This window comes from Gekko japonicus, unplaced genomic scaffold (genome assembly GCF_001447785.1).
Source record: "Gekko japonicus isolate JY-2015 unplaced genomic scaffold, Gekko_japonicus_V1.1 scaffold2148, whole genome shotgun sequence".
NCBI lineage: Eukaryota > Metazoa > Chordata > Lepidosauria > Squamata > Gekkonidae > Gekko > Gekko japonicus.
The window spans coordinates 194,591-221,661 of NW_015169239.1; the positions used below are offsets into that span (position 1 = coordinate 194,591).

Sequence of the window (27,071 nt, forward strand, 5' to 3'; positions counted from 1 at the left end):
CCATGACTGCGCGGCCGGGCGGGCCGGGGGGTCTCCCTGCCGGGGGAAAGGCGCGGCGATGACGGCCCGCGTGCGCGGCGCGAGGCGGCCCTGCTGCTGAGCCGGGAGACCTCGGCAGGCGCGGCCGTGCTGGTGGGGCCGGCCCCGGGATCCCCTTCGTCGCTGCCGCCGCCGCCTTCGCCCTCCTCCTCCTCCCCCCGCCCCCCGCAGCGCCATGACCACCCCTGCCCTGCTGCCGCTGTCTGGGCGCCGCATCCCGCCCCGCAACCTGGGGCCCTCGTCGTCCTCCTCCTTCCCGCACCACCGGGCTACCCTGAGACTCTCGGAGAAGTTCATCCTGCTGCTGATCCTCAGTGCCTTCATCACGCTGTGCTTCGGGGCCTTCTTCTTCCTGCCGGACTCTTCCAAGCACAAGCGCTTCGACCTGGGCCTCGAGGACGTCTTGATCCCCCACGTGGACACCAGCAAAGGGGGGAAGAACGCGGGCGGCTATCTCATCCACGGGCAAGGGCACGACCAGCACAGGCACAGGTAAGCCCCCCGCCCGGGGCACCTCGCAGGAAAAGCAGGCTTCACTTTCTCGGGGAGGGAGATGTAGGGCTCGGGAGAATCGCTGGGTGATGCTGGATCTCCGGCACGTGTGAATGCACGAAAGCGCCTTCTACTGAGTCGGGTTTCTCAAGCTCATTATTGCCTACCTTAGCTGGTGAGGGCTCTACCACTACCCCCTATATATGGAGTAGGGGGTATATAGGGGGTAGTGGCTCTACAGAGTTTTAGGCAGAGGTCTCTTGCAGCCCTTGCTACCTGGTCGTGTTAACTGGAGGCCTTCTGCCTGCAAAGCAGGAGCCTCTAGTGATGACAGAGATCCTCCCTAAATGCAGCTTCCATATACTGAGTCAAACCATAGGTCTGTCAAGTTTAGTGTTGACTGCTTTGACTGAAAAATTGCTCTCAGGTAAAGATAAGTCGTAGCACTTATGGCTGCTTCTTCTACAGAGAGATGTGGGCCCTTGAACCTGGGGCTTTCTGTATGCTGAGCAGATGCTGTGTGGTGCTTTGAGCTGTGGTGGCATCTCCCCAGTGCAGTGCGTGAAGCTGCCTTATAACTGAGTGAGAACAGTCACTCATGCAAAAGCGGGGAAGGGCAGTTAAGAAATTGAAATAAATAAATAAAATAGTCTTGTTTGCTCTGACTGACAGCAGCTCTCCTGAGTCTCAGAAAGTGCTCTTTTGCTCAGTTATATTGACTGTGGATGACAGGGATTAAACCTGGTTCCTTCTGCTTTCTCTACCATTGAGCTATGGCTCCCCTGCTAAATCTTGGGCCGTAACTAGGAGTAGTTGGGGAAAGGAATAATTTATCCTGTTCGATGACGTGGCTGTTCCATAGATGAGCCGTGAGTTGTCAAGCACCTGTTATGGTTGATAGGCATTCTTTCTCACTCCTGATAAGCCAAGTGTTAGGGGATCAGAAGACTATGCATTTCAGCCTTGTGCTGAAGAAATGCTCTGCGCAGAAGGGAGATGCTTTTCTACTTGGAATGTTATCTGCGGTTGGTGTTTAAGAACGGAAGTGGTGAGGTCTGCCCCGTTGGGGGTGGTTCTCTGGCTGTTCTTACGTGGACCATGAACCAAATGGTTCTGAAGTGTGGATTCCGAGAATCTGGAGTAGAGTCCCTGAGTCCCTGAATGAAAGCTATATGGACCAAGTAACTTGGCTTGGAGGAAACAGTTTGCCAGGTATCTTTGTTACTTCAATTATCATAGGAGGTGCCATATACATTGAATGGCCCTCTTTAAAAGTGTGTTATAAGAAGTACGTTTGTAAAATGTCCCTAGCAAATGCTACTGAAAAGTTACACTAATTAAAAAGTATTGGCCAAGGTAGATAGAATACTGGAAGCAAAGGCACATAGCAAAATTGCAACAAACAACGATAAAAGTGGCTTATATAATTTGGATCCCGATTTGTTTTAAAATATTTGACTCCATTTTTCGTTTGCTCCAGCTAGTTTATGACAAAGGGGCAGGGAACCTAGGTTGTGAACAATCAGAAGTGTAAAATAATAATCAACTACCTAACTAAAATTTTGAAAAGCAAACTATAAGTAAGATGTGAATCAGGAAAATTCTCAGTTAACTGTTCCTCTTCTCCTAAAACCTGAACGGAAGGATCTGCCTTGTTACCTGGTGGTGTTTTATTGTTGTTGTTTGGTGGTTTTGTTTTGGGTTTTTTTTCAATGTGGTGGTTGAGGTCTTTGAAAGTGGTGCTTGCTCTCTCACCTGACTGGAAAACATTCAGAGATCATGAGAATGGCTGTCTTCTCTGTTCATTTAAGTAGATCACATTAAGAAGGGGGGGAGTACCTGTGCCCATCTAGGAGTCCATTCACAAATAAGCAAAGAGGAGTATGGACCTGGACTGTATACTTAAACTTGTAGCTTCCTTTGTCCTTGAGGGTTGAAAGCAGATTCGAGAACTTTGCCTGCAGAAAGTCGAGCGTTCCATCTTATTAATAGCATTGGACTGGGATAACTCTTTGCGGCCCTGTGGTTCAGATTAATTCCAACCAAAAATTACATTTAGACATATAATCAAAACATAATTATTATTTACTTCATTATCCCCCAGCTTTCTCTTCAATGGGAATCCAAAGCAGCTTACATCATTCTCCTCTCTATTTCCTCCTCATAACAACTCTGTGGGGTAGGTTGGGCTGAGAGGTGACTGGCCCAGGGTCACCCAGCAAGCTTCCATGGCAGGGTGGGCTTTTGACATTGGGCCCCCCAGATCCTAGTCCAACACTCACCGTACAGCAATGACTGTCAGACAGATGAATCCATAGGAAGCTTATAAAATATAGCTGGGAGTTGAAGCTGTAGTGTGACATCAGTCGAATCCATAGAGTAAGGGAGAGCCATGCTCCTAAGGATTTCCCTCTCAATTCCTTTCTCAGCTAGTATATCTTTGTAAATGTTTACTAGGCATGCTCAGCCAGTTGTTCTACATAACCGAGAACTGCCGCTGGGAGTTGAAGCTTGTAGTGTGACATCAGTTGAATCCATAGAGTAAGGGAGAGGCATGCTCTTAAGGATTTCTCCCTCAATTCCTTTCTCAGCTACTATATCTTTGTAAATGTTTATGAGGCATGCTCGGCCAGTTGTTCTACATAACCGAGAACTGCCTGCTCTCACTTCCGGGAACAGACCAGTCTTGCTACAGCTTTCCTATCCTTGAGGAGTGAAGCTCGGTGCCAGTCTAAACCTGTGTCTCTAGGTCTTTCCAGCAGTGGGTGTCGGTGACAGTATTGCATAGCATTGTGGGTGAAGAGCTTAAAGTCATTGGATACTCAGAGTTGCAAACAACCTGAGTGCCAAGTCACCACCTTGTTTGTAAACTCTAAATGATTTTGGTCCGATTTTATACGTAAAAATGCCAGTGGTAGAAGTTATGTACTTCAGGTAAACAGCCTTTTTTATTTTCACAGCACACATTTTGTCTGAGCACAAAACGTCTGAGTTGTTGTTAAACCTTGTGGGATAAGCAAGAAACCGGGATCCATCTTGCCAAGTTTCTGATGAATTTTAAATCCCTTTTAAATCAGGTTTACCGGGAATATTAGCTTCCTGAACTGTCAGTGTACATTTCCCAACCGTGGTTCTTGTTTTGTGACTGCCATTGCAGTACCCTGCTTTGATCAGTGGTATATGGCTAAGTTAGTGACTGCAGTTGTAATGCAGGATCTGTAAACCGATAATTATATTTGCTGAATTCCAGTTCGTCATGCTTCCTCATTAGATGGAATGTTTCATTAGTCTACACGTACAGATCTTGGAGTATCTCAAAGCCCACCTGTCCTTGCACTTGGCCCTTGTATTCTAACTTCTGTAGCATCATAGTCCATATTTTCTGCAGACCTCATCGGCTTACCTGTTGAGCCTCCCTGTGCCAATTTCTCCATCTCTATCCCTTTTTGTACTCCGAACAATGCAAACTGTTTTAAGGAAGAAAAATAAGTCAGGATGGGACACTGGCCAATACTGTATCAACCTTGGCTTCTTCCCATCTCTCACTTAACCCTTGTCCTCTCCTACTAGTAACATGTAAATTAGGCTTGTGTGGTTGTGTTTAATTTGTAGAGGTGGATCAGTCATTGAGCTTCTTGTGAGTTATGGGCCCAAAGTGCTGACTGCCAGTAATTTTTGGGTTGGTTTTTTTTTTACTAAACTATAGCTTCTGTTTTTGGCTTGTCCAGCTGATCACACAAGTCCTGGTTAAGCTTTAACTTTACATTCCCATAGACATACTTAGGATTGTTACCCTACAGTAAAATCCTAAGCAGAGTTACACCCTTTTTTTTTTCTGTTGGTTTATGGGCTTAGAAGGGTATAACTCTGCTTAGAACTGCATTGTTAGTTCTCTTTCGCTCCTTACCGTTGGTAAGAAAGATATGTGCTATAGTATGGATTAGGTCATATTCTGAATTCTCAAAAAACACCATAAGTATTATTTAAGGATAAATTGTATAATGAACACTTGATGTTAGAGCATGTTAGTGCAGCTCAATCCTTTTATAAGTCTTTGTTATTACGTGGAAGCTTTCTGGTGGCACTCCTTTCTTGCTTTTTGAGTGCACAAACTACAATGATAGGTTGTCTTTCAGGAATGTTGGAGGACCCCTCCCACATCTCAACAAATGTGATGGGCTGTACTTAAGGTCTTGCTGATCCCAGTGGGTTTTTCACAGCACATAAAATTATATTGTCCACCCCTGTGATAAAATGTGAAAGCTGCACAGCACTGAATGAAGAAATACATCTTGCCATGTAACTGTGGTAGAAAATTGGCAGTAGGAAAGCAGTGTTTGAGAGGCTTCCTTCAGGTGTTGTGTCATATTTTGCATATTTCTTTCTCCTGTCCTTGAAGATGGGGGTGAGGATTGAATTCAAATGGAGAGTGAGTGATGTCCAACATACACACTGTTTTCCGTTGAGGTATCTCTTATGGTCAAAGAAGATACTGCATTTACATTATAGTATATTTTTCATCTTTCAGAACATGCACGGGGTTCCATCAGGGACTTCAACTTGAAACTAGAATGGTGCCCTGAACATGCTCACCAGTATTCATTCTGACACCTCAGTCTTTGAAGACAATTTCTTTACGGTGCATTTTGCATTTGTCTCCACTGCATAAAGAGCAGGTGCATGGACTGAGCTGGTGTTTGCCCTTATAAAAGTATAGCTGTGTCAATATGTATATCTATATTTTGCGGCTTGATACCTGTATCCTGCAACCTTGTTGGCCCCACTAGCACTCTCATAGAATTAAAAAGCTGGAAGGGGCCTAAAGACCATCTAGCCCAACCCCTGCAACCATGACCAAATAATCATCCAACCTTTGCTTAAACACTTCTAAGGAGGGAGAACCCACAGCATCCTTGGGTATCTGATTCCACCGCTGAACTGCCCTTATTGTTAAATAGTTTTTCCTAATATCCGATATGTATCTCCCCACCGTCATTTAAACCCATTATTGCGCATCCTGTCCTCCACTACCAACTGAAATAGAGCCCTAGCCTCCTCTCACTGACAGCCCTTCAAACTCTTAAAAAGAATAATCATGTCTTCCCTCAACCTCCTCTTCTCTAGACTGAACATTCCCAGTTCCTGCTGCCCTTCTTTATAATGTCAAAAGACTACAAATACACTGTAATAAAACGCTAAATAAATCAAACTTATAGTTATGTGTAGTTATTATATTTGTCTATTGTGTGCAGTTATTTCAATACAAAACTATATATTTGATTACAATTATAAATACAGTGTAGAAACATAGTTTTGAAACATCGCATCAGTAGTCAAGAGACATCACATAGAATCAACAAGTAATTGTAAGAAGAATCATCCAAGTCATCAGAGAATCAACAAAACATTCCAAGAGGAGTCATCAATCATCACATGAGGATCCCTGGTGAAAATTCACTCGTTTCACTAAACTTCTTCAGCGAAACCAATATAAGTGTCTTACACTTATTTTTTTCAACTTATATAAATGTCAATAAGCTGACAATTATTCCAAAAATAATCTTGCAGTTGTTTACAGAAGCTTATATGTGGGATACCAGTTCAGAAATTAAGGAAACAACTGGAAATTAACCCAAACTTGGTATTACCTCTCATGTCTTAAACACTGTGCATCTGTTGATACACCCTAAGATTGAATTTGCCTTCTTTGCTGCTGCATCACACTGGCTACTCTTACTCAATATGCAGTTCCCCGAGACATCCAAGATCCTGTTCACACATGCTGCTCCAAGCTCTCAGTGAAGGCTGCTTAGCCTTCCAAACCATCAGCCTCCCTGCTGGTTGTGAACTCCTTAGCCTGTTCACTTGGTCAGCAGCTTCTCTCCAGCCTCTTTCCCAGCAGGCTTTAAGTAACCTTGCAGAGGCTAGACTGGCTCTTCTGTCTGGCCTGGAACTCTCACAAGATGTCTTGGTTTCTTGGTGTTGTCACAGCATTGCCAGTGCTCTGGTAACGGGATCGTTGCAGGCAGTGTTATTTTTGGTGCAAAACAATTCTCCCTCTCTCTCTCCCTCCCTCCCTCCCTCTCTCTGGTGGCTGCAGCTTTGGGCAAACTTGATGGGTACTGCAGTGCCCTTGATGACTACATCGTCCTTTCCCTTCTGACCCTCCAAGTGGGGCACATCATTTGATCCTGCCAGTAGACTGAATTTAATTCTGACTTCATGGAAGTTATCCTGTTTGACGTGAGAGAATCCTGAATTAGGTAGCTGAACCAGAGGCCTCCCTTTGCTTGGTCAACAAGCTGTGAATTTGCATCCTTACTGAATTTTTAAACATTTGAACATAGCTGAGTCTATTTGGGAGATGGGGAAAGGCAAACTAAAATACATTTCTTACCCGCCGAGTGTCTTTAAAAAAATGCATGTGATTGATTGGTGGAGAAATAATTAGCTCGTATAAAAGCTGGGTAAATTTGTGATTTCTTTCTTCTTCTTTTTTAAACAAAGGGAAATTGACCAGAATCCTACATTTACAAAGTGCCTTAGGTTAATGAGGTGTCCAGTTCTTTTTACTATGATTATTAAAATAACACAATCTGATTTTTCTCCCTATTGTAAGCATGACAGTGGCAACCAGTAGCATTCTAGATTCTGGCACGGACCTAATAATGGAGTCGGAGGTCCAGAAGTATTTCTCACTGTGATCACATTTTAAAACTCTCAGAACACTACACCAGTTGTCTGATACCTTCAATTGTTACTTGATTGTTACCACTCAACCCCATGTAGGGGGGGAATTCCTGAGGATTTGGGGGGTAGGGCGTGGGGGGGGTGGGGTTTGGGGAGAAATCTCAGTGGGGCATAACGCCACAGAGTCCACCTTTCAAAGCAGCCATTTCCTCCAGGGGAATTGATCTGTGGAGATCAGTTGTAATTCTGGGAGAACTCCCTAACCTTATTCTCATCATTTAGAAAAAAAGAACTTCAAATTTTTTGGCCATAATGCAGTTCTGCAGGGCCTCTAAAATGGAGATGCTCCGCCAGGCCTGTGGTTGTCCAGTTCTTTTTACTATGATTATTAAAATAACACAATCTGATTTTTCCCCCTATTGTAAGCATGACAGTGGCAACCAGTAGCATTCTAGATTCTGGCACGGACCTGATAATGGAGTCGGAGGTCCAGAAGTATTTCTCACTGTGATCACATTTTAAAACTCTCAGAACACTACACCAGTTGTCTGATACCTTCAATTGTTACTTGATTGTTACCACTCAACCCCATGTAGGGGGGGAATTCCTGAGGATTTGGGGGGTAGAGCCTGGGGAGGGTGGGGTTTGGGGAGAAATCTCAGTGGGGCATAACGCCACAGAGTCTACCTTCCAAAGCAGCCATTTCCTCCAGGGGAATTGATCTGTGGAGATCAGTTGTAATTCTGGGAGAACTCCCAGCCTCCTCCATAGGTTGTCAACCCTAACCTTATTCTCGTCATTTAGAAGAAAAGAACTTCCAATTTTTTGGCCATAATGCAGTTCCGCAGGGCCTCTAAAATGGAAATGCTCTGCCAGGCCTGTGGTTGGGGAGGCGGGCACCTAGATTGTACTGGCCTCCCCCGCTCTGGTTTGCTTTTTGCTTGCATTACTGCATCTGCATTGGTCCATCTGGCACTAATCTCCTCTGCCCACCACCTCTCAGGTTAGTTACATCTACTTGTATGCAAATAGAGAGCCCTGGAGTAGATGTATTATTGGCATCATTGATAGTGGATTACCAGTCATGTAAATTGATTTTAAATTGTATTATGCTTATGTTGCTCTCATGCTGTTGTAACCCGCCCTGAGTCTGCTTCCAGGGGAGGGAGGGCTAAAAGCCTAATAAAATTTTTAAACAACAACCCCTTTTCTACACATTTCAGTGAACATAGGGACTAAGCTCAGCATATCAAGAGAGGTTTTGCCGTAACAATTGTGCATGTTAAGCAACTTTTCCTGAGGCCACATTGGGAACTCGGCCCACCACCTCTCAGATTAGTTGCATCTACCTGTATGCAGATAGAGAGCCCTGGAGTAGATGTATTATTGGCATCATTGATAGTGGATTACCAGTCATGTAAATTGATTTTAAATTGTATTATGCTTATGTTGCTCTCATGCTGTTGTAACCCGCCCTGAGTCTGCTTCCAGGGGAGGGAGGGCTAAAAGCCTAATAAAATTTTTAAACAACAACCCCTTTTCTACACATTTCAGTGAACATAGGGACTAAGCTCAGCATATCAAGAGAGGTTTTGCCGTAACAATTGTGCATGTTAAGCAACTTTTCCTGAGGCCACATTGGGAATGGGACCACGACTGAATTGTATGCATTAATTATATGTGGATTATGTGCTGATTCATGTTTATGTAGCACATCTCAGATCTTCACTATGCTTCACATATGTCTTGGTAGTTCTTACAAAAGGCTTAACAGGTAGCTGAGTATTATCCCCCTATCACCACTGGAGGATTTGAGCACAGCTTGCCTACCGAAAACAATTTATGGCCGAGATCAAAATTGGAACTGAGGATTTCCTTCATGCTGTTGTAACCCGCCCCGAGTCTGCTTCCAGGGGAGGGAAGGCTTAAAGCCTAATACATTTTTTTAACAACAACAACAACCCCTTTCCTATACATTTCAGTGAACATAGTGACAGGGACTAAGCTCAGCATATCAAGAGAGGTTTTGCCGTGTAACAATTGTGCATGTTAAGCAACTTTTCCTGAGGCCACATTGGGAATGGGACCACGACTGAATTGTATGCATTAATTATATGTGGATTATGTACTGATTCATGTTTCTGTAGCACATCTCAGATCTTCACTGTGCTTCACATATGTTTTGGTAGTTCTTACAAAAGGCTTAACAGGTAGCTGAGTATTATCCCCATATCACCATTGGAGGATTTGAGCACAGCTTGCCTAAGGCTACCGAAAACAATTTATGTCCGAGATCAAAATTGGAACTGAGGATTTCCTGCTTCTCAAATAGCCCCCGCGCTTTGCCAGCTCTGGTGGTGTCCATAATCAGTACACTGAGCAGTGAATCATACTATCAAGAATTCATTTAACTTGCTTTCGGATTTATCATCCTGTTAATAACACCTAGAAGTCTGAATCTAACGAACTGGCTGGCTAGTTGAAATGTATGTGTTTGAAATCCATCCATAACCTTGCATTGCTTCTTTTGACCTCCTTGAGTTTGTCAGATCACAACTGGCAGAATTTCCCCTAATAGTGTATAGGCTGCAGACCCAGCAACCCTGTACTGTTCTGGATCCTTGGTGCACAGTCCCAAGCCCTCCTGTTCCCTTTGCCTGCCCTCTCCTTCCTGCCACTGGCGCCCAGCCCCTCCTGCCTCTTTGTGAGTCTTTGTGAGAGGTCAGCTGCTTTCTCCTTTCCCCAGTTCCACCTTTCTGCCACCCATTATTATCTCAAGTTCTTGCTTTTCAAGGCAACATCCAGTTAGTCACATCAGGCTTCTTAGCATTTCCGTCCTCCTCCTGGCTGCCACATATAGCTTCTCTTAATCTTGTGCTTTTGGTATTTCTGATCCTTTGAGGAGAGTGTTCTTTTGCCTCACTCGCTTGTCTCCCCCACCCTTTCTTTGTTCGTCATCGCCTACTTTTCCTTCAGATTCCTCTTTCTCAGTCCCTTGCCTAACTGGCATCCATTCTTTGGCCTTTCTTGTCTCTAGTGATCCCATCCTTTCGCTTCCCTGCGTCCTGGAACCTCTTCCAGCTCCTCTACCCTGTTCCTGTGGAAAGTTTTAAGCCATTCAGATGGACAGGTGTCCTTCCCCCCCACAGAAACTGGGTTGCAAACTGGTTATTTTGTGGGCAACTCAATACTCTAAGCCCTCACGCCAGCTCAGCCTGTCAGAGGCATCACTGCCCCAAGCACAATGCCATTTATATTCTTAAATGGGGATCGGTTTGTTACTGGAGCTGCAGGGTTGATAAACCCGAAAAGCACTGCCAAAAAAAGAAAGAAAAAAAGTTAGTTGATATGCAGCTGACCTTTTTCTCCCAGCCGGTGAGCGTGAGGATTGTGGCAGAGCAGTGATTATCCTGATCAGTTATAAGTGCGCAGGAAATGTTATTTCTCCTGTTGAATATTGACAGGCATAACAGTACAAGCTGCATGTTTATATATGTAACGGATACCCTGCTGCAGCTCTTGGTTGGGCGTATGGGAGGGGCCGTGGCTTTGTGGTAGAGCATCTGCTTGCTCTTGGTTGGGCATATGGGAGGGGCTGTGGCATCTGCTTGGCATGTACAAGGTCCCAGATTCAATCCCTGGCATCTCCCCTTAAAAGGGTCAGGTGGGAGGTGATATGGCAGACCCGTACCTGAGACCCTGGAGAGCCACTGACAATCTGACCTTGAGGGGATTCAGTATAAGGCAGGTTCATGTGTCCAGAGTCACACACTGGAGCGCTGTCTGATAAGCTTTTTTGACATAATTGTTCCCAGCACTCAACCTACTCGCCATATGTGACAGTGCATGGTTCACAGTCTTCCTCCAGCCAAAATTCAAATCCTGTGATTGGTGCATGTCATGAGTTTTACTAGTTGGCGTCTGTGAAGGGTAGCTACTAACGATGGCATCTGTTTTAACACAAGAACACTGCAAACTGATTATCACATGAATGGTTTTATTATGGGATTTTACACAAATTCTGACACGGAAGAAAAATGGTCAAGTCTTCTCCCATAAAGGACACCCCTTGTTTTTGTTTTTTAAAATATATTATTATCTTTTCTACAAATCTTGGAGACTATAATACAAAGAACACAGGACAACTAAGGGAAATAAGCTTTTTGCGTTCCAGGACAAGCAAATAAGTATCTGGATCAGGCAGAAGGCAGAAAGTGCTTGGGTTGATGAGCTGGGAATGACATTAGCCGTAGCCCTGCTGAATCATTTTGTCCACCTCGTTCTTGGGACGGGATAGTGCTTGTAAATTGTTTGCAGAGAGTTTACTACCTAATAACATATTCTGGAGGATAGACATGTTAATCCGTTTTCAGCTGAACAAAAAGTCTTGCACGGGCTTAAAGATTAACAAATTTATTTTAGCATGTCTGCGAGCCATTTCTTCAAATGCCTGAAGTGTTGCAGTCAGTGGACAGAAGTGTATCTATGCATATGGATTTAGGGTTCAAAATAATGCGAGCAGAGCGCAGCAAGAGCAAAGAGTTTCCTGCCTCCTCTTTCCCACCGTGCCCTTTGAGAAGCCCAGGAGCAGGGCCGAGAGGGCATTTAGAGAATGGTGAAAATGAGGTTTGAACTCTGAGCCACTGATAAAAACAGAAGAGCTGGGTTGTTATTTCAAAGTGAGGCCAGAAGACCGAGCAATCCATGTCCCAAGTGAATTGCATTGCTTTACTTTGCAGAGCACAGATAGGAACAAGGGAGAGTCAAAAGAGTGGACTTTCATCTCCATGTCTGTTTGTGGAGCACTCTGGACTGGTAATGAATTTGCAAAGTAAAGTTATTTATGCCACTACATGGCTTCTCTGATTCTCCCGTCAGTCTGATTATCCTGTCAGTCAATCTGTCCTCTCCTGCTTTTAGGTTACACCTAACTGGCGGTTTGAAGAGTTCCATTGAATCATACTTTAATTGTCCCTGATGTACTAGCAGATGCAACGTTACCATTCTTTCTCACCTTGCTTGAAAGAGAACTTGCTTACAAGGGATGCTACACAGAAACATGTATCAGGTTTAATCTTCTGAACTTCTGGGGCCTTACGCCAAACATTGCCAAGAAGAAGGCTGGAAGCGGTTTCATTAAGGGCTGTCATTGGAGAGATAGTATCTGTCCCTACTGCGAACATGGTGGTGTAACATGTGTACATATACACTCTTTTAAAATATATTTTATATGACTGGTTTGGTCCATCCGAGGTTGGTCTCATTCATGTTGTCAGAAAATACTTTTTAGGAGCAGAGTAGATACTCTTAAGTCCTTTCTCTTGTCATAAAGTAACAACGTTAGGGAAAATTCTTCTGTTTGAAACTCACTGGAACGAGTGGGAACTACACAGGAAGTCCTTTCTAATATATTTATTTTGGGACGGGGGAGAGTAGTTTGTCCTGATCTTGGGCCTTCTGGAAATAGTCTGTAATCTGAAATATTATAAAGACACTTAAAAAAAAACACCAAAACCCACTTGAGTTAAGAAAAAAGATATACCTGTTTAAATCTCCAGTCCCACTGTTATCTAGACCCGTTTCAGTCTGGCTCTTGAGTTGGGTTTTGGGACTGAAACTGCCTTGGTCACCCTGCCGTGTGAGAGAAGGACAGCCAGAAGTATATATCTATGTTGATTCTCATTGGTCTCTTAGCAACTTTCAGTGCCATCAGCCTTGGTATTCTTCTGGAACAGCTGGTAAAGGTGGGAGTTGAAGGCACTGTGTTCTGCCGCTATCTGGCTGATCTGTTCCAGGAGGTGGTGTGCGTTGAGGGGGGGGGTGTTGGTCAGTTCTGTGCTACCTCCATTAAGGAACCCTGCAGGGTTCAGTGGTGCTTAGCATTTTACATGAACCTGCTTGGAGTGCCAGGTAATCCAGGGCTTTGGAGTGCCATAGTGTACTGATGACACACAGTGCTCCTTCTCCTGAACAGCGGAATTAGGTAAGTCATGGGGTGTCTTGAACAAATATTTGGAGGCAGTAATGTTTTGGATGACCGCGATAAACTGAAGCTGAATCCAAGCAAGACTGAAGCGCTGTTGACCATGAATTAAATAGCCTGTTTAGATCGGGGTTGCAATCTCTCCCCCCCGCCCCCAATAAGAAGCAGGCTCATAGCTCTGGAGTGGTATTAGATTTGTGCCTGAAGTTGGAGGCTCGGGTCTTCTCTGTGTCATGGAGAGCCCGTTTGCATTGTGTGCGATGTGCCAGCTTGCCCCTGATGTGGCTGTTAGCCATGCTCTGATCACAGTTAAGTTACTGCAGTGCACTTTACGTGGGCTGCCTTCAAAGACAGGCAAGAAACTTCAGCTGCGTTCAAAATGCACCTGGGTGAGCCACAGAGACTGCATCGTGCCAGCCCTAAAAGAACCGTACTGGCGGCCAATTTTTCCAAGCACAAAGCATTAGTTTGTTTCCTGGTCCCAGGCTGTTTTAAAGGGCTGATCACCTTCTCCTGTATCAGCTTGCCCACCAGTTCAGGTCAGCATAAAGTGAGGCAACCAGGAGACAGGGTTTTCTTTTTTCCCAGCAATGGCAAAGAAATGCCTTCCCTGGACAGTGTTGCCTAGTGCTTGGGCTTTTACATTTTATCAACTTCATGAAAATGTGCTTGTTTGCCCAGGCATCTTGTCTGTTGTTTGGATGACCCTGCTGGTTGTTTTATTTAATTATATATATTATATTTTGGTATTTGTGTGTGTGCGCGCGCAGGTGTCTGCACCTGGAAGTCAGGTTGATGTCTGGTGACTGACCCCCTACTGGGGGCCTGGAGGGCATTCAGAGCGGTGGCTGAATGAAGCCTGCCTCTGTCCTCCCGACTTGGCATTCCAAGGAAGTCTCCCATCCAAGTACTAACCACAGTCAACCCCGCTTAAGCTTCCGAGATCTGACGAGATCGGGCTTACCTGGGCTATCCAGATCAGGGCTATTTACTTGTATTTTTGTTCGACTTTTCAGCCAGAGTGAGCTGCGGTGGCTCAAGTGGTTAAGACGCTGAACTGCAGGCTGTGGAAGGTCAGTAGTTCAGCAGTTCGAGACCCGGGTGCCGCATGACGGAGTGAGCTCCCGTCTCTAGTTCCAGCTCCTGCCAACCTAGCCGTTCGAAAGCAAGAAATTGCAAGTAGATAAATAGGTACCACTTCAGTGGGAAGGGAACAGCGTTCCGTGCACCTTGGTGTTTAGTCATGCCGGCCACATGACCACGGAAACGTCTTCGGACAGCGCTGGCTCTTCGGCTTTGAAACGGAGATGAGCACCACAACCCTAGAGTCGGACTCGACTGGCTTTCGAGCAAGGGAACCTTTACCTTTCAGCCAGAATTGGCTCCCAGAGCAGTTGGCAGAATTAAAAAAACAACACCACACACACACCCAAATTTGAGTGCAAATGTTCTTTAGGGGAGGGGATTCTCAGCAGACCATGAACTTGGCACAGTGGAGGGATGCCTGGCAGTTTCCCATCCTTCCCTGTCTCTTTCCCCTTTTCTCCGCTGGATCCGTGCACAACATGGTGGAGCCTGACTACCCCCCCCCAGCTGACCTGTCAAAGACAATTGGAAGCCATGTCATTGCTAAAACCAGTGTTCTTAACTTCCTCGCTGAACTTGTACTTTTATGCCACTGTTTTATCGTATTACTGTTTAGAGATCTGAATGTAATTTCTTTGAGCGTGTGTTGACTTTGTGAGCCTGCTTCAGATCTATATTATAGAAAGGGAGGCTACATACAATCTAAGTAATCGTACATTTTGGACTAAAGGACTAGGAAGTAGTGACAAAATGCTCTGCCACAACACAGGGAGGAGTTGGTCAAATGATCATTGCAAGAGATGACTGGGGCGGAGCAAACCCAGAATATTGCCCAGGCAGCCACAATAATCTGTATTGCTGTACTTCAGCACACATTTAAGCAGTGAGTAGACTTTCCCTTCTGCTAACTGGTTGTCTGCATTCAGCCTTATTCTGTGTGCATTTTCTTCGAAATGTAGGTTACCTGTCTGGTGCATTTTTAAAAATTCCTTTGTGAAGTCCAGACTCTAGTTCAGTTAATTGTTGTGGAAGTATGTATCTGACTGTGAGCCAAGAGACTACATCTAGTGTGTCGAACAAACTTGCTGAACTCTTTAATGTTGCAGTTTTACTCTGTTATTGTCTTATTTCATTGATTATTGTTTTAAAGAACTTAATATATTAGAAAGTGTGAAAGATTTCTGAGTCAATTTGACTCAGTTTTCAGTGGTGATGTCATGCCTCCCCACATGTTTCAGGCCACAAAAAAATCATTCCTCTGGAGCATTTATAGTGGTGTGTAGGTTCAACATTTAAAAAAAATCCCTCCACGGTTTATGATTTGAAAGTGTCTTTTGCAGTTTCATCTGGAATATATATATATAAGACCAGGCACTTGAATCTTCTTGTGAATCTTGTCCCTACCTCCCCCCCCCACCGTGCCCTGTGATAAGAATACAAGTGGAACTCTGTAAGAACACTACTTACTTATATGCTGTGCCCATAGTCTTCAACTCATGGTCAAGACCTCTAGTGAATTGTAAAGCCCTGCCTGCTGGGTTGGGAGCCTCTATTGAGGTGCCATTTCTGCCTGTTTTTTAGAAGGATCTGCTGTTAGTGTGCGTACAGAAAGAGCAAAGACTATAGTTCCTGCTTCTCTTGATGTGAAAGAGCTGCAGGGTAATGAGGATTCCTTTTAGCTCAGGCAGGTTCAGAGATGCTGGCTCCTCCTGTTCCTGCCATGTGAATTATTGTGGTGCTGCGTGCTTGTTACTCATTGGATTCCAGGCCGCTGTGTGCCTGTGGCTAACTGTGGGGCTCTGGAAAGACTGAAGACCACTGTTCTATAACCCAGGGAAGCCATGTTTGCCCCCTCACTATTTTTCTGCAAGAGTCATTACCGTGTGTCCTCCCCATTTGTATGCTTCCTCTACACCCACACAGGTGCTGAAGCTTCAAAATAGGTGCAAAGGGTTACCCTTTGGATTTGTAAAATGTTTATGAGATCCCCTGGCTCCTGTGTTTAACAGGGAAAGCAAATAGAGGTGGATGGTCGTCTTTCCTGTCAAGCTAGGTTTCTCATTTTCAGATTTCATAAATACCCATCATTTTCAGTTGTTAAATGTCATGGAATCGGTTCTCTTCTGATGAGTCTAACCACACTTAATTTTGTATTGCTTGTGCTGATCTTTCCTGTGCTTTCATTTGGCTTCTCCAAGTTTGAATTCCGCCAGTTCTTAATACTTCAATATTTCATTCTGCTTAGTATCCTGCTCAACATTTTAATTGCTTGTAATTTTTAATGATGTGTTTTTGTTGGTTTTAATGGTGTTTAAGATGTGATTCCGGGTTTTTTTTTTTTTAAAAAAAAATTAAGTATTTGTGTGTGTGTGCTTGCGTTCCTGGAAGTCATGGTGACTTCTGGTGACCCCTACTGGGGCTTGGACGTTTCAGAGAGGTGGCTTGATTGTCTACCTCTGCCTTTGCCTCCTGAGCCCTGGTATTCCAAGGAGGTCTCCTATCCAGGTACTTGCCAGAGTCAGCCCTGCTTAGCTTCCGAGATCTGATGAGATCAGGCTTGCCTGGGTTCTCCAGGTCAGGGCCATTATGTTTGTTTTAATTTGCTAGCTGCCATGGTGACCTTTATGAGGGCAGAAAGATGGGGTATAGATTTTGTTAAATGAATAAAATAAACCCAGCCAGCTGCAGTGGCCTGGGAAGTTGCCCTTTCTTCGGGTGATGATGAAGGGTGCAGCGGGCATCTACCAGTTGGCCTCCCTGTTTGCTGTTGCATGAGCAGAAACCAAGGGGGGGGGGAAACACTGAACCTAACAATGAACTCCAAAACCAAGCAAAGGTTAGTGAAAAGAAGGGCCAATATTAAAACCTTTCCATAAAAGATAAAAAGAGGTACATGTATTTTTTTAATAATAATAACAAATTTTAAAACATATATAGAGGCCCATTTACAACCAGTGTATATAAACTATAACAATATCAAGGGCTTACAAAGTGGACCTTACGCGTTTCGGCCAAATAGGCCTTCCTCAGAGGTCATACATGTGTGGCAAGATGGTTAATAATTATTTTCACATACACACAATCAGAAATATATACAAAGTATAGATTCAATGAGGACCATAAAGTAAATTGTTCAAAAGTAAAATCACCAGGCACAAGGTAAATATGCACATAAGACCTTTAAAGTGCAATCACTATAAACTTGCGGTCCAAAAATTTCCTTCTTTGATTGTGTCGCCACAGCATTCATAAGTAAAAATCAGTGTCACTGTGCTGTTGCATGAGACCACTGTGGCTCGGCGCTGGCCCACTCACTTCTCAGCTGTAGGAACTGGAACTGAATATATTGCCCTGCCCACTTTAAATGCTTTAAGTTGGTTTTATTGTATTGTTTTAATATTGTTCTTTATTGCCTGTTTGAATTATTTTAAGATTGTATTAAATTCATTGTTGTGAGCTGCCCTCAGCCCGCTTGCGGGAAGGGCGGGATATAAATTGAAATGATAAATAAATAAAACCGGGATGGGGTTCCCCAAGTAGGAGATAAAGAATGTATTGGTTGCTACCAAATGTGTGTGTGTGGGGGGGAATTAATCATGTATTTTTACCACTACCAGCTGACTAGTTCCAGAACAGTGACCTATGCAAGTCCCAGAGAGGAGGAAAGAAATAAAACAAAAAAAGATACCTTTGACATGAGGAATTATCCCTTTCTCTGGAGTTCTGAGTAGCTTGTCCAAGAGGTTTTCAGGAAGTGTGTCAGATCCCAAAGGAAAGGGAAATGTAGCTTGCTTATTCTAAGTAATAAGTAAGGTGCATAGGTACGAGGAAAAGAGTTAGGACCAAAAAAAAAGCGGAGACTTGGAATAAGTCCAGTTTTGATTGTGATCGCCTGTTGAAATGCCCTCTCTTCTCCATCTGTGATGGTCAGGAAAAACAAAAAAGGTGACTTGGGGATTCTTTATATAGAAAACTGATACTTGGTGCCAAGGTCCCCCTGTTGGCTTAATTTTCAGTGGAAAACTGGGGCTCATCCCCTTTCATCGCAACATACACACGTGTGTGCGCATGTGTGTGTGCATGCGTGCGCCTACCCCACTGAAAAGGTTTGGGGAGACCAGTTCACATTGCTAAATTGTCTGGTGATCACTGATGCCAGACTTGGCGATCTCGCCAGGCTGTTACGTTTCTGCCTCTCAGCTCCTGGTTTGGTTACATAGATAAGCTGCTTTATCTTAGTTAAAATGGAAAAGCGGAATTTGAGAACGGGATGTATTTGACTGGCACCACAAGAGTACACAAGAGTTGATTTTCTCCCTTTCAGAACTCCTATTTCAGCTAGGCCAAGGGATAAGTTGTCGCTTTTAATTTTGGTTCTCTCCTCCAGTTTCTAATAATTTTCTGCTGTGTTTACCTATTGGTGAAGGGCTTGGATCTTGTGCAGTGGCAAGCACTCAGCAAAAATAAATGTTATATTAAGTACTGCCGGTTGCTAGAAATTATTTGTCAGACTGTGTCTAGATCTGAAAGTCCTGGGAAGGCTATTCTGGTGCCGTTTCATCCTGCTTAGTTAGGAAAGCCAGAGAAAAGGCTGTGCCCTGTGTACCTGAAAGACTGTGTAACCATATCACATAAACGTGCAGGTAAACAAGAGTTGTATGAGCACGTTTTTATCTTATTGTGCCTCCCTGGAGCTCAAGATGGTAAGTGGTTCCGTCCTCCTTCAGTTTTTCTTCACAACCACGTTGGTTGAAAGTCACCCAGTATGATTTTTAGAGGGTTTTTGTATTCATGTCTCTTGAGTTCAGCTTTCTAACCACTGCACCGCATTGGCTAGGAGACCTTTTAAATTGGATCTGTAATCTCTTGGTGTTCTGCTTGTTTTTTTCCATATTTATTCTAAACCGTTTAAAACTCTATGGAGATATTTAATACCTTCAGTTGTTATTCAGACATTTTTGCATAGCAAAGTACCTATAGCGACGTGCATACTCTCATGTTGAGTCATCTTTTCTGTGGTTGCCAAACACAGCAATATTTTGTGAAACTAGAGTCTTGTTGATTTTCTTCTTCTCTGAGAGAAAGAATTTGAATTTGTTCTTAGTTCACTGGCACATTGGAAATAATCTGGGATGAACACCTTTATAAGAAGGCTTGATGAATATCAGGTACCAGCGTGCCATGGTGCCTAGAAATTTAACTTGAGGCACCTGGTATTTTCAATATACACAACTCTTTCGTCTCTTCTGTCTCTTAGCCTGCCTGTCACTGCCCTCAAAAGTTCTTCTTCACTTGTTTTCCCTAGTCATAACCAATGCTCCCTCTAAGCTGTGGAGTCTTGTGAGCAAAAATTCTACTTTGTGAGCTCCTGGCATTAAAGTTTTCAGCGAGCGATTGGGCTGCTGCATAAATTAGTTTGCTCTGAAGCCATCCTTCCTGAGCTAAGACAAAAAATGTGTGAGCCAGAGGCTAAAAACCTGTGAGCTCACATTAACTCGGTTTTGAGGGAACACTGTCATAACTAGAAGGTCTCCAAAAGTTTTTGAAAACTCTGTCCCACTCAGAGATTGGGGCAGAGCCGGTTCCTAAATTTTTGGGCTGCTTCTTGGATCTGAAGAAAACTTGTTGAGGCCTGCCTTAGAACTTGTCTAAAATGCATTCACTTGATAACCTTTCATATTTCATGGGAAGTGTAGTGGAGTTCTTCACTCTCTGCTGCGCCTCAAACATCAGATTCCGCAAGCCAAATTCCCTGTTAGCCAAATCTGTCATCAATGGAGGTGCAAGTTTTTACACAAGGGTTCAATGTGAACTGCCGCATGCAGGGCCCAGATTGGATTGTGTCCTTAACTGTAGGGGACTGAAGCAACTACTGAGTGCTCCATGAACTTGCATTAAGAAAAGGCATAGGTGCTAGCTTTCATTTACATATGGCATTTCCCCTGAGTACCATATATTAAATTTGACAGAACTGTTTGAGGTCGGATTCAGAGAAAACCCAATTATATTGTATATGTGGTGGTAGCAATCTCACCAGATATAGCATCTTCCAGCAGAAGGCCTGAGAGCTTGAAACTGGCTTATTGCCAGTGTATAAAGTCTGTTGTGTAAAGGAACACACCATTGTTATATTAAAACCTGTTTTTCTACTTCTTCTGTTCCTTGTTAGCAGTGAAACAAAGAGCAGTTTACATATATAAAGCTTTTGATTTGGCTCCTTGCCCAGGTTTATCGTCAGAAAAACACGTTTAATTTTACAGAAAAGTTAGAAATCAAAGGGTAGTTCAATATATTCTTTTTAGCAAGGAACCAAAGCAAATGTGAACTGAAAATCAGAGCATTCTGTGTCCCTTCCCCCCCTTTGGGGCCTTTTGAAAATTTCCATGCCTTTCAGAAATCAGTTTATTTGCCTCTTGTATCTTTCATGCTCTTGGAACCCCAAGAATATTGGCTTGTTAAAGTCTTGTATCCTGGTAACAGATCAGTCACGTTTCCCAATTCTCTGAATCCTGTGCATTGTCCGGAGCAGTGTCCGAGGCTCTTTGTGTGCATGTACCCACGCCCGTATGCAAACACGCACACAGACCACGGGTTGGTTGGTTCCAGAGGCGCCGTTCTGAATCTGGATGTTGTTGTCTTCATGTGGAAGGGCTCTCATACACTGTGCGCAAGAGTGCTGGGGAAACTGAGACTGAACCCTTGTCTGTCTCCTGTCAGTGCCTGAGAAGAGATTTTTGCACTCTTGTGAACCCTTCAGCTAGTGCTGGGACAGCCGTTTGCAAACGTGTGCTGGTAGCTAGGTTTTCTTCCTGTGACACTGTTTTAGATCCTTTTGAGTTAAAGGGACTGTGCTAATCTTGAAATCCTAGCTCAGGAATCCTTGCTGACTTGTTTTATATAAGCATTTTTTTAAAAATTGCTGCCTTTTAACCAGAAAGGCCCCCAACTTCCCAAGGAAGGTAGCGATAAAATCAAAGTTTTAAAATATCTAGTCCATTAAAAATCACCGAGTGCCATCTCACGGTCATTCCCGAACAGAAGTGTCTTTATTTTAACAAGCACACAGGGAACACGGCTAAGTTAGATAAACACAGAAAACACAGTGTTGAAATAATAAACACAATATTCACATGTACTTATAGCTAAATATATTTGCTTTTTATATACAACATCAACTCTAGTGTATTGTAAACACTTTCAAACCACAACATCACATTTCAAACACTTTCAAACTAAGTTCTATAACATGAAGAGTCCAGCTGTCTTCTTCCTGATGGAGGATAAATACCAATGTACAGTTATTTGTACTAAACAATGCAGCAACCTATTGTACATTTCCCAAGTGATGATCCATCAGGTAAAGCTAGCAGGCAGCTTGTATTTCTCACTGTGATGATTCAGCTTAGCAAGCAAGCCTAGTAGTGGTATTTTCCCATGAGGTGATTCAGCTAGCAAGCAGGCCTAGCAACACGCCTCCCGGGCATAACCTGCGTGTTTCGAACAAATCTTCAGGCATAAATTTTAGTCTGAAGGACTGTAGGGACATGTCACTATTGATTCTAGAGGGAGGGAGTTCCAAAGTTTGGGGGCAGTCCATAGGTCCTGAGCAACTGCATGTCAGAGAAAGCTGATTCCTAAAGGTAGGAGTCCCCAAAAGATAGTGATTTGGCCATTAGCTTTGATACTTTTTGCATGAATCGTTTGCTGATGATGCCTCAGTGGTTTGGAGAAATTTCAGAAGCCAGTTTCCAGCAGGTCATGTGATGCAAGTATCTGAAGCACCGTTTGGTCCTTTTGGGATGGATAGTTTCAGATTCTTGCCCTGATCTGGGTGACCCAGGCTAGTTGGATCTAGGGAGTTGTGTACTGTTGGCCCCGGTTGGTCCTTGAATGGGAGATGACCAAGGAAGTCTAGGTTTGCTATGCAGAGGCAGGCAATGGCAAACCACCTCTGTTCATCTCTTGCCTGGAAAACCCTACAGGGCTGCCATAAGGCTGGTTTGCTTGGAATTGTGCCCTATGGACATTTGGGGGGATTGTGTCTGAATCACTTTTTTGGTTGTTATTTATTCATCCCTGTATGCTTCTTTTGTGTGCCTTATACTGTTTAATGCACGGTTGAGATAGTAATAATTGACATTGTTAATTTCTACAGTATATATTATTAGAGTATAATTATCATTTCCAATCAGTGAGTTCAAAGCCATATAAATCTGTGGCATATGAGCCCCCCTTCTCCCCTGAAACAATTGCCGGGAAGGAAAGGGGGTATTGAGGGCGGTTTCCAGTCTGAATCGGATGGGCATGAAAAGGAGGGTGTCTCTTCCCACTCATACACAGTCCTAGGGGCTTCTCACGAAACTGCACACCCAGCCCCTAATCTGAGCAGTCCGGCTGGCAAAGGGGTTGCCCCTTCTGTCCATGCTGTCCTGAAGTGTTCTTTTTTTTTTCCTGGTTGAAAGTGGGAGGAAACTGAGCCCCCCCCCCGACACTAGTCTCTCCCTGTCCCTAAAAGGGTGAGCTTCCCACAAACAGATCTACATAAATAGAAAGTTTATTTTAAAAGAAGAAGAAGAAGGGGGAGAAAAGCAGTTCTGAAGGTAGAATGCCAGGGGGCCAACCAGTGTAATGCACTGTGTGCAATGCGTATGACTGTCTGCCAGCTGGACAAAAGTCATGGGTGTGTGCTTGGTGCAAGGAGCTCCTGGTCCTTGAGGCCAAGGTGGCTGACCTGGAGAAGCAGAGACAGCCAGGCACACAGACAAGACTTTCAAGGACTTCTGAAATCTATCCCACTCCCAAGAATGGCAACCCCACTGCTGTTAGGGAGTATGCGGGTCAAGGGCGGACAGGACACCATGCTGAAGAAAGGGGGAATGTTCTCTCAGAAGGGACCCCTTTTACAGTAGGTGTACAGGTATCCTTTCATGCCAAGGAACCTTCACTGGGCAGGGAGGGAGGGGAGCTCTTGGTAGTTAGTGATTCTATCTGTAGATAGATAGGTTGCGAACCCATGTACTGACCACATGGTGACTTGTTTGCCAGGTGTGAAGGTAGCAGACCTTACATGTGATCAGTGTTCCCTCTAAGTTAAGTTAGTGTGAGTAGTTCACAGTGTTTTAGCCTTCAGAGCACACATTTTTGTCTTAGCTCAGGAAGGATGCCTCCAGGGCAAACTAATTTATGCAGTAGCCAAATCGCTCGCTCACAACTTTAATGCCAGTAGCTCACAAAGTAGAATTTTTGCTCACAAGACTCCACAGCTTAGAGGGAGCATTGTATGTGATCTAGTTTGGCTGGTAGGCAGTGCTGGGGAGGAGCCAGTGGTTGTGGTACATGTTGGCACCAACGATGTGGGGAAATGCAGTTGTGTGGTCCTGGAGGAAAAATTTAGGCTGCTAGTCAGGAGACTCAAGGTTAGGACCTCCGAGGTAGCCTTCTCAGAAATGCTTCCTGTTCCACATGCAGGGCCAGCTAGACAGGCACAAGTTAAAAGTCTCAATGCGTGGATGAGACAATGATGTGGGGAGGAAGGGTTTAATAAGTTCATTAGGCACTGGGATACTTTTTGGAATAAGCAGGACTTGTACAAAAGAAACGGCCTCCACTTGTCCCGAGAAGGAACCAGGCTGCTGCCACTTAAAATAAAAAAAGTGGCAGAGCAGTTTTTAAACTAAATCCTGGGGGAAAGCTGACAGGAGATGAAATGTCTCTGGTTTGGGATGGCTCATCTCTAAGAGATGGAGAAGTAGCTGTTATTGTTCTAGAGGGAAATGGGTTAGGACTGGCCGCTGAGAGGGTGACAAACAATATTGACTGTCTAACGATCTAGAGGCCACAGGATGAAGGTTGTAGGCCTAACAATGAGCCAGTGGTTGTGGTACATGTTGGCACCAACGATGTGGGGAAATGCAGTTGTGTGGTCCTGGAGGAAAAATTTAGGCTACTAGTCAGGAGACTCAAGGTTAGGACCTCCGAGGTAGCCTTCTCAGAAATGCTTCCTGTTCCACATGCAGGGCCAGCTAGACAGGCACAAGTTAAAAGTCTCAATGCGTGGATGAGACAATGATGTGGGGAGGAAGGGTTTAATAAGTTCATTAGGCACTGGGATACTTTTTGGAATAAGCAGGACTTGTACAAAAGAAACGGCCTCCACTTGTCCCGAGAAGGAACCAGGCTGCTGCCACTTAAAATAAAAAAAGTGGCAGAGCAGTTTTTAAACTAAATCCTGGGGAAAAGCTGACAGGAGATGAAATGTCTCTGGTTTGGGATGGCTCATCTCTAAGAGATGGAGAAGTAGCTGTTATTGTTCTAGAGGGAAATGGGTTAGGACTGGCCGCTGAGAGGGTGACAAACAATATTGACTGTCTAACGATCTAGAGGCCACAGGATGAAGGTTGTAGGCCTAACAATGTTTGGGGAATTATAGATCTTTATATGCAAAGACTAGAAGTGTCTGAGGTAAAATGAGGGAGCTGGAATGCTTAGTGTCAGAGGAGAAGATAGACATTGTAAGCATTTCAAAAACGGTGGGATGAGGATTCTTGGATATAAATTATGTTGGATGGATAGGGAGGGAAGGGTCAGAGGTGGAGTGGCTCTGTATGTCAGAGGGGGTATACAGTCCAGTAAAATTAAGAATGTAAGAGAAATAGATTTGCTTACAGAAATGCTATGGGTGGAAATAGGGGCCAAAAAGGAAGCTTAACTCTGAGAGTTTATCGCCCACCAGATCAAAGATTAGAGGATGATCTAAAAACAGCAAAATAATTAAGGAAAGCAGCTAGACAAAATAACTGTGTCATAACAGGTGACTTTAACTACCCTCACATTGATTGGGTTAATATGTGTTCTAATCAGGAGAAAGAGATTGGGTTTCTAGATGCTCTCAATGACTGTGCCATGGAGCAGATGGTCACAGAACCTACCGGGAGAAGTCATTCCTGGACTTGGTCCTAAGTAATGCTCAAGACCTGGTGAGAGCTGTAAATGTGATAGCACCAGTTGGGAACAGTGATCTCAGTGCTATTGAGTTTAGTATTTATGGAAATAGGGAGTTGCCCCCCAAAAGGCCAACACAACCTAGGGGGTAACTTCTCTCAAATCAGGGGGCTTGTGAAGAAGCAACTGAAAGGAAAGGTAAGGAGGGACAAATCCCTTTGGGTAGCTTGGCAACTATTTAAAACTACAATTCTGGAAGCTCAGAATAGCTAGGTAACTATTTAAAACTACAATCCTGGAAGCTCAGATAAAATGTATACTGCAGGTTAGGAAAGGTACGAATAGGTATTTAAAAAGGCTTCTGCATGGTTAACTAACAAAGTTATGGAAGCAGTAAAAGGTAAGGAGGATTCCTCTAAGCCAGTGGTTCTCAACCTTATTTCACAAGGGCCACCTAAGACCATCGGAAAACACAAATTTTCGATGGTCTTATGATAGCAATGAAAATAATTTTATGGTTGGGGATCACCACAACATGAGGAACTGTATTAAAGGGTCGCGGCATTAGGAAGGTTGATGACCACTGCTCTAAGCGGTGAAGGCCAAGTGAGAGCGATAAAAGGGAGCACAGGCTTTGGCAAATAAAATGCAAATCAGTGATCAGACAGGCAAAAAGGGACTATGAAGAATACATTACAGAAAACATAAAGACCAACAATAAAAAAAAAAATCTTCAAGTACATTAGAAGCAGAAACCCAGCCAGAGAGGCAGTGGGGAGGCCTCGAATGACCAAGGGATGAAAGGGTTACTAAAGGATGACAGGGAAATGGCAGAGAAGCTGAACACATTTTTTGCCTCTGACTTCACTGTGGAAGATGGGAAGTGCTTCCCCACTCCAGAACTGCCAATTTCAGGAGAGGTGTTGAAAGACCTGAGTTGGATTGAGGTGGTGAGAGAGGAGATCCTAAGATTGATGGGCAAATCAAAAACTGACAAATCACCAAGTGTAGATGGCATACACCCAAGAGTTCTGAAAGAACTCAAATATGACCTTGTGGCTCTCCTGACAGAAATATGCAATCCATCACTAAAATCTGTCTCCATTCCCGATGACTGGAAAGTAGCTAGTGTAAACACCCATCTTTTAAAAAGGATCCAGAGGAGATCCAGGAAATTACAGGCCATTCAGCCTAACATCGATACTGAGTAAGTTGGTGGAATCCATTATTATAGATAGAATTTAGTAGTCAGCATATTGATGAACAAAAGCTATTGAGGAAGAATCAGCATGGATTCTGTAAGGAGAGAGATATCTTATCTCACCAACTTTATTTAGAGTTCTTTGAGGGGGGTGAACCAACATGTGCATGGGGCTATCAGTAGATGTTGTTTACCTAGATTTCTAGAAAGCTTCCGATAAAGTTCTTCATCACAGGCTCCTAAGTAAATTCAGCATTTATGCGATAAGAGGACTTTTTGTGGATTAAAAACTGGTTAATTAACTAGAAACAGAGTGAGTATAAATGGGCAATTTTTACAGTGGAAGGTAGTAAGCAATGGGGTACCATAGGGCTCAGTACTAGGTCTGGAACTTTTTAACTTGTCCATTAATGATTTGGAGTTGGGAGTAAGCAGTGAAGTGGCTAAGTCTGCAGATGACACCAAGTTGTTCCGGGCAGTGAGAACCACGGAGGGCTGTGAGGTGCTCCAGAGGGTTCGGTCAAAGCTAGGTGAGTGGGCATCAGCGTGGCAGATAAGGTTCAATGTGGGCAAGTGCAAAGTAATGCACGTTGGAGCCAAAAATCCAAACTATATATATATGTTGATGGGGTCCAAACT

General features: G+C 43.9%; 1 protein-coding gene across 1 annotated transcript in view; it reads left to right on the plus strand.

The window, feature by feature from the left end:
• Positions 1-42: 42 nt before the first annotated feature.
• The window catches only part of MAN1A2 (mannosidase, alpha, class 1A, member 2), a 71,424-nt gene continuing 44,395 nt past the window's right edge, over positions 43-27,071 (plus strand). The window contains exon 1 of the mRNA XM_015416458.1: positions 43-531. Coding sequence (XP_015271944.1) covers positions 215-531 — 317 coding nt within the window. The 5' untranslated portion in view covers positions 43-214. The remainder of the gene's footprint in view (positions 532-27,071) is intronic.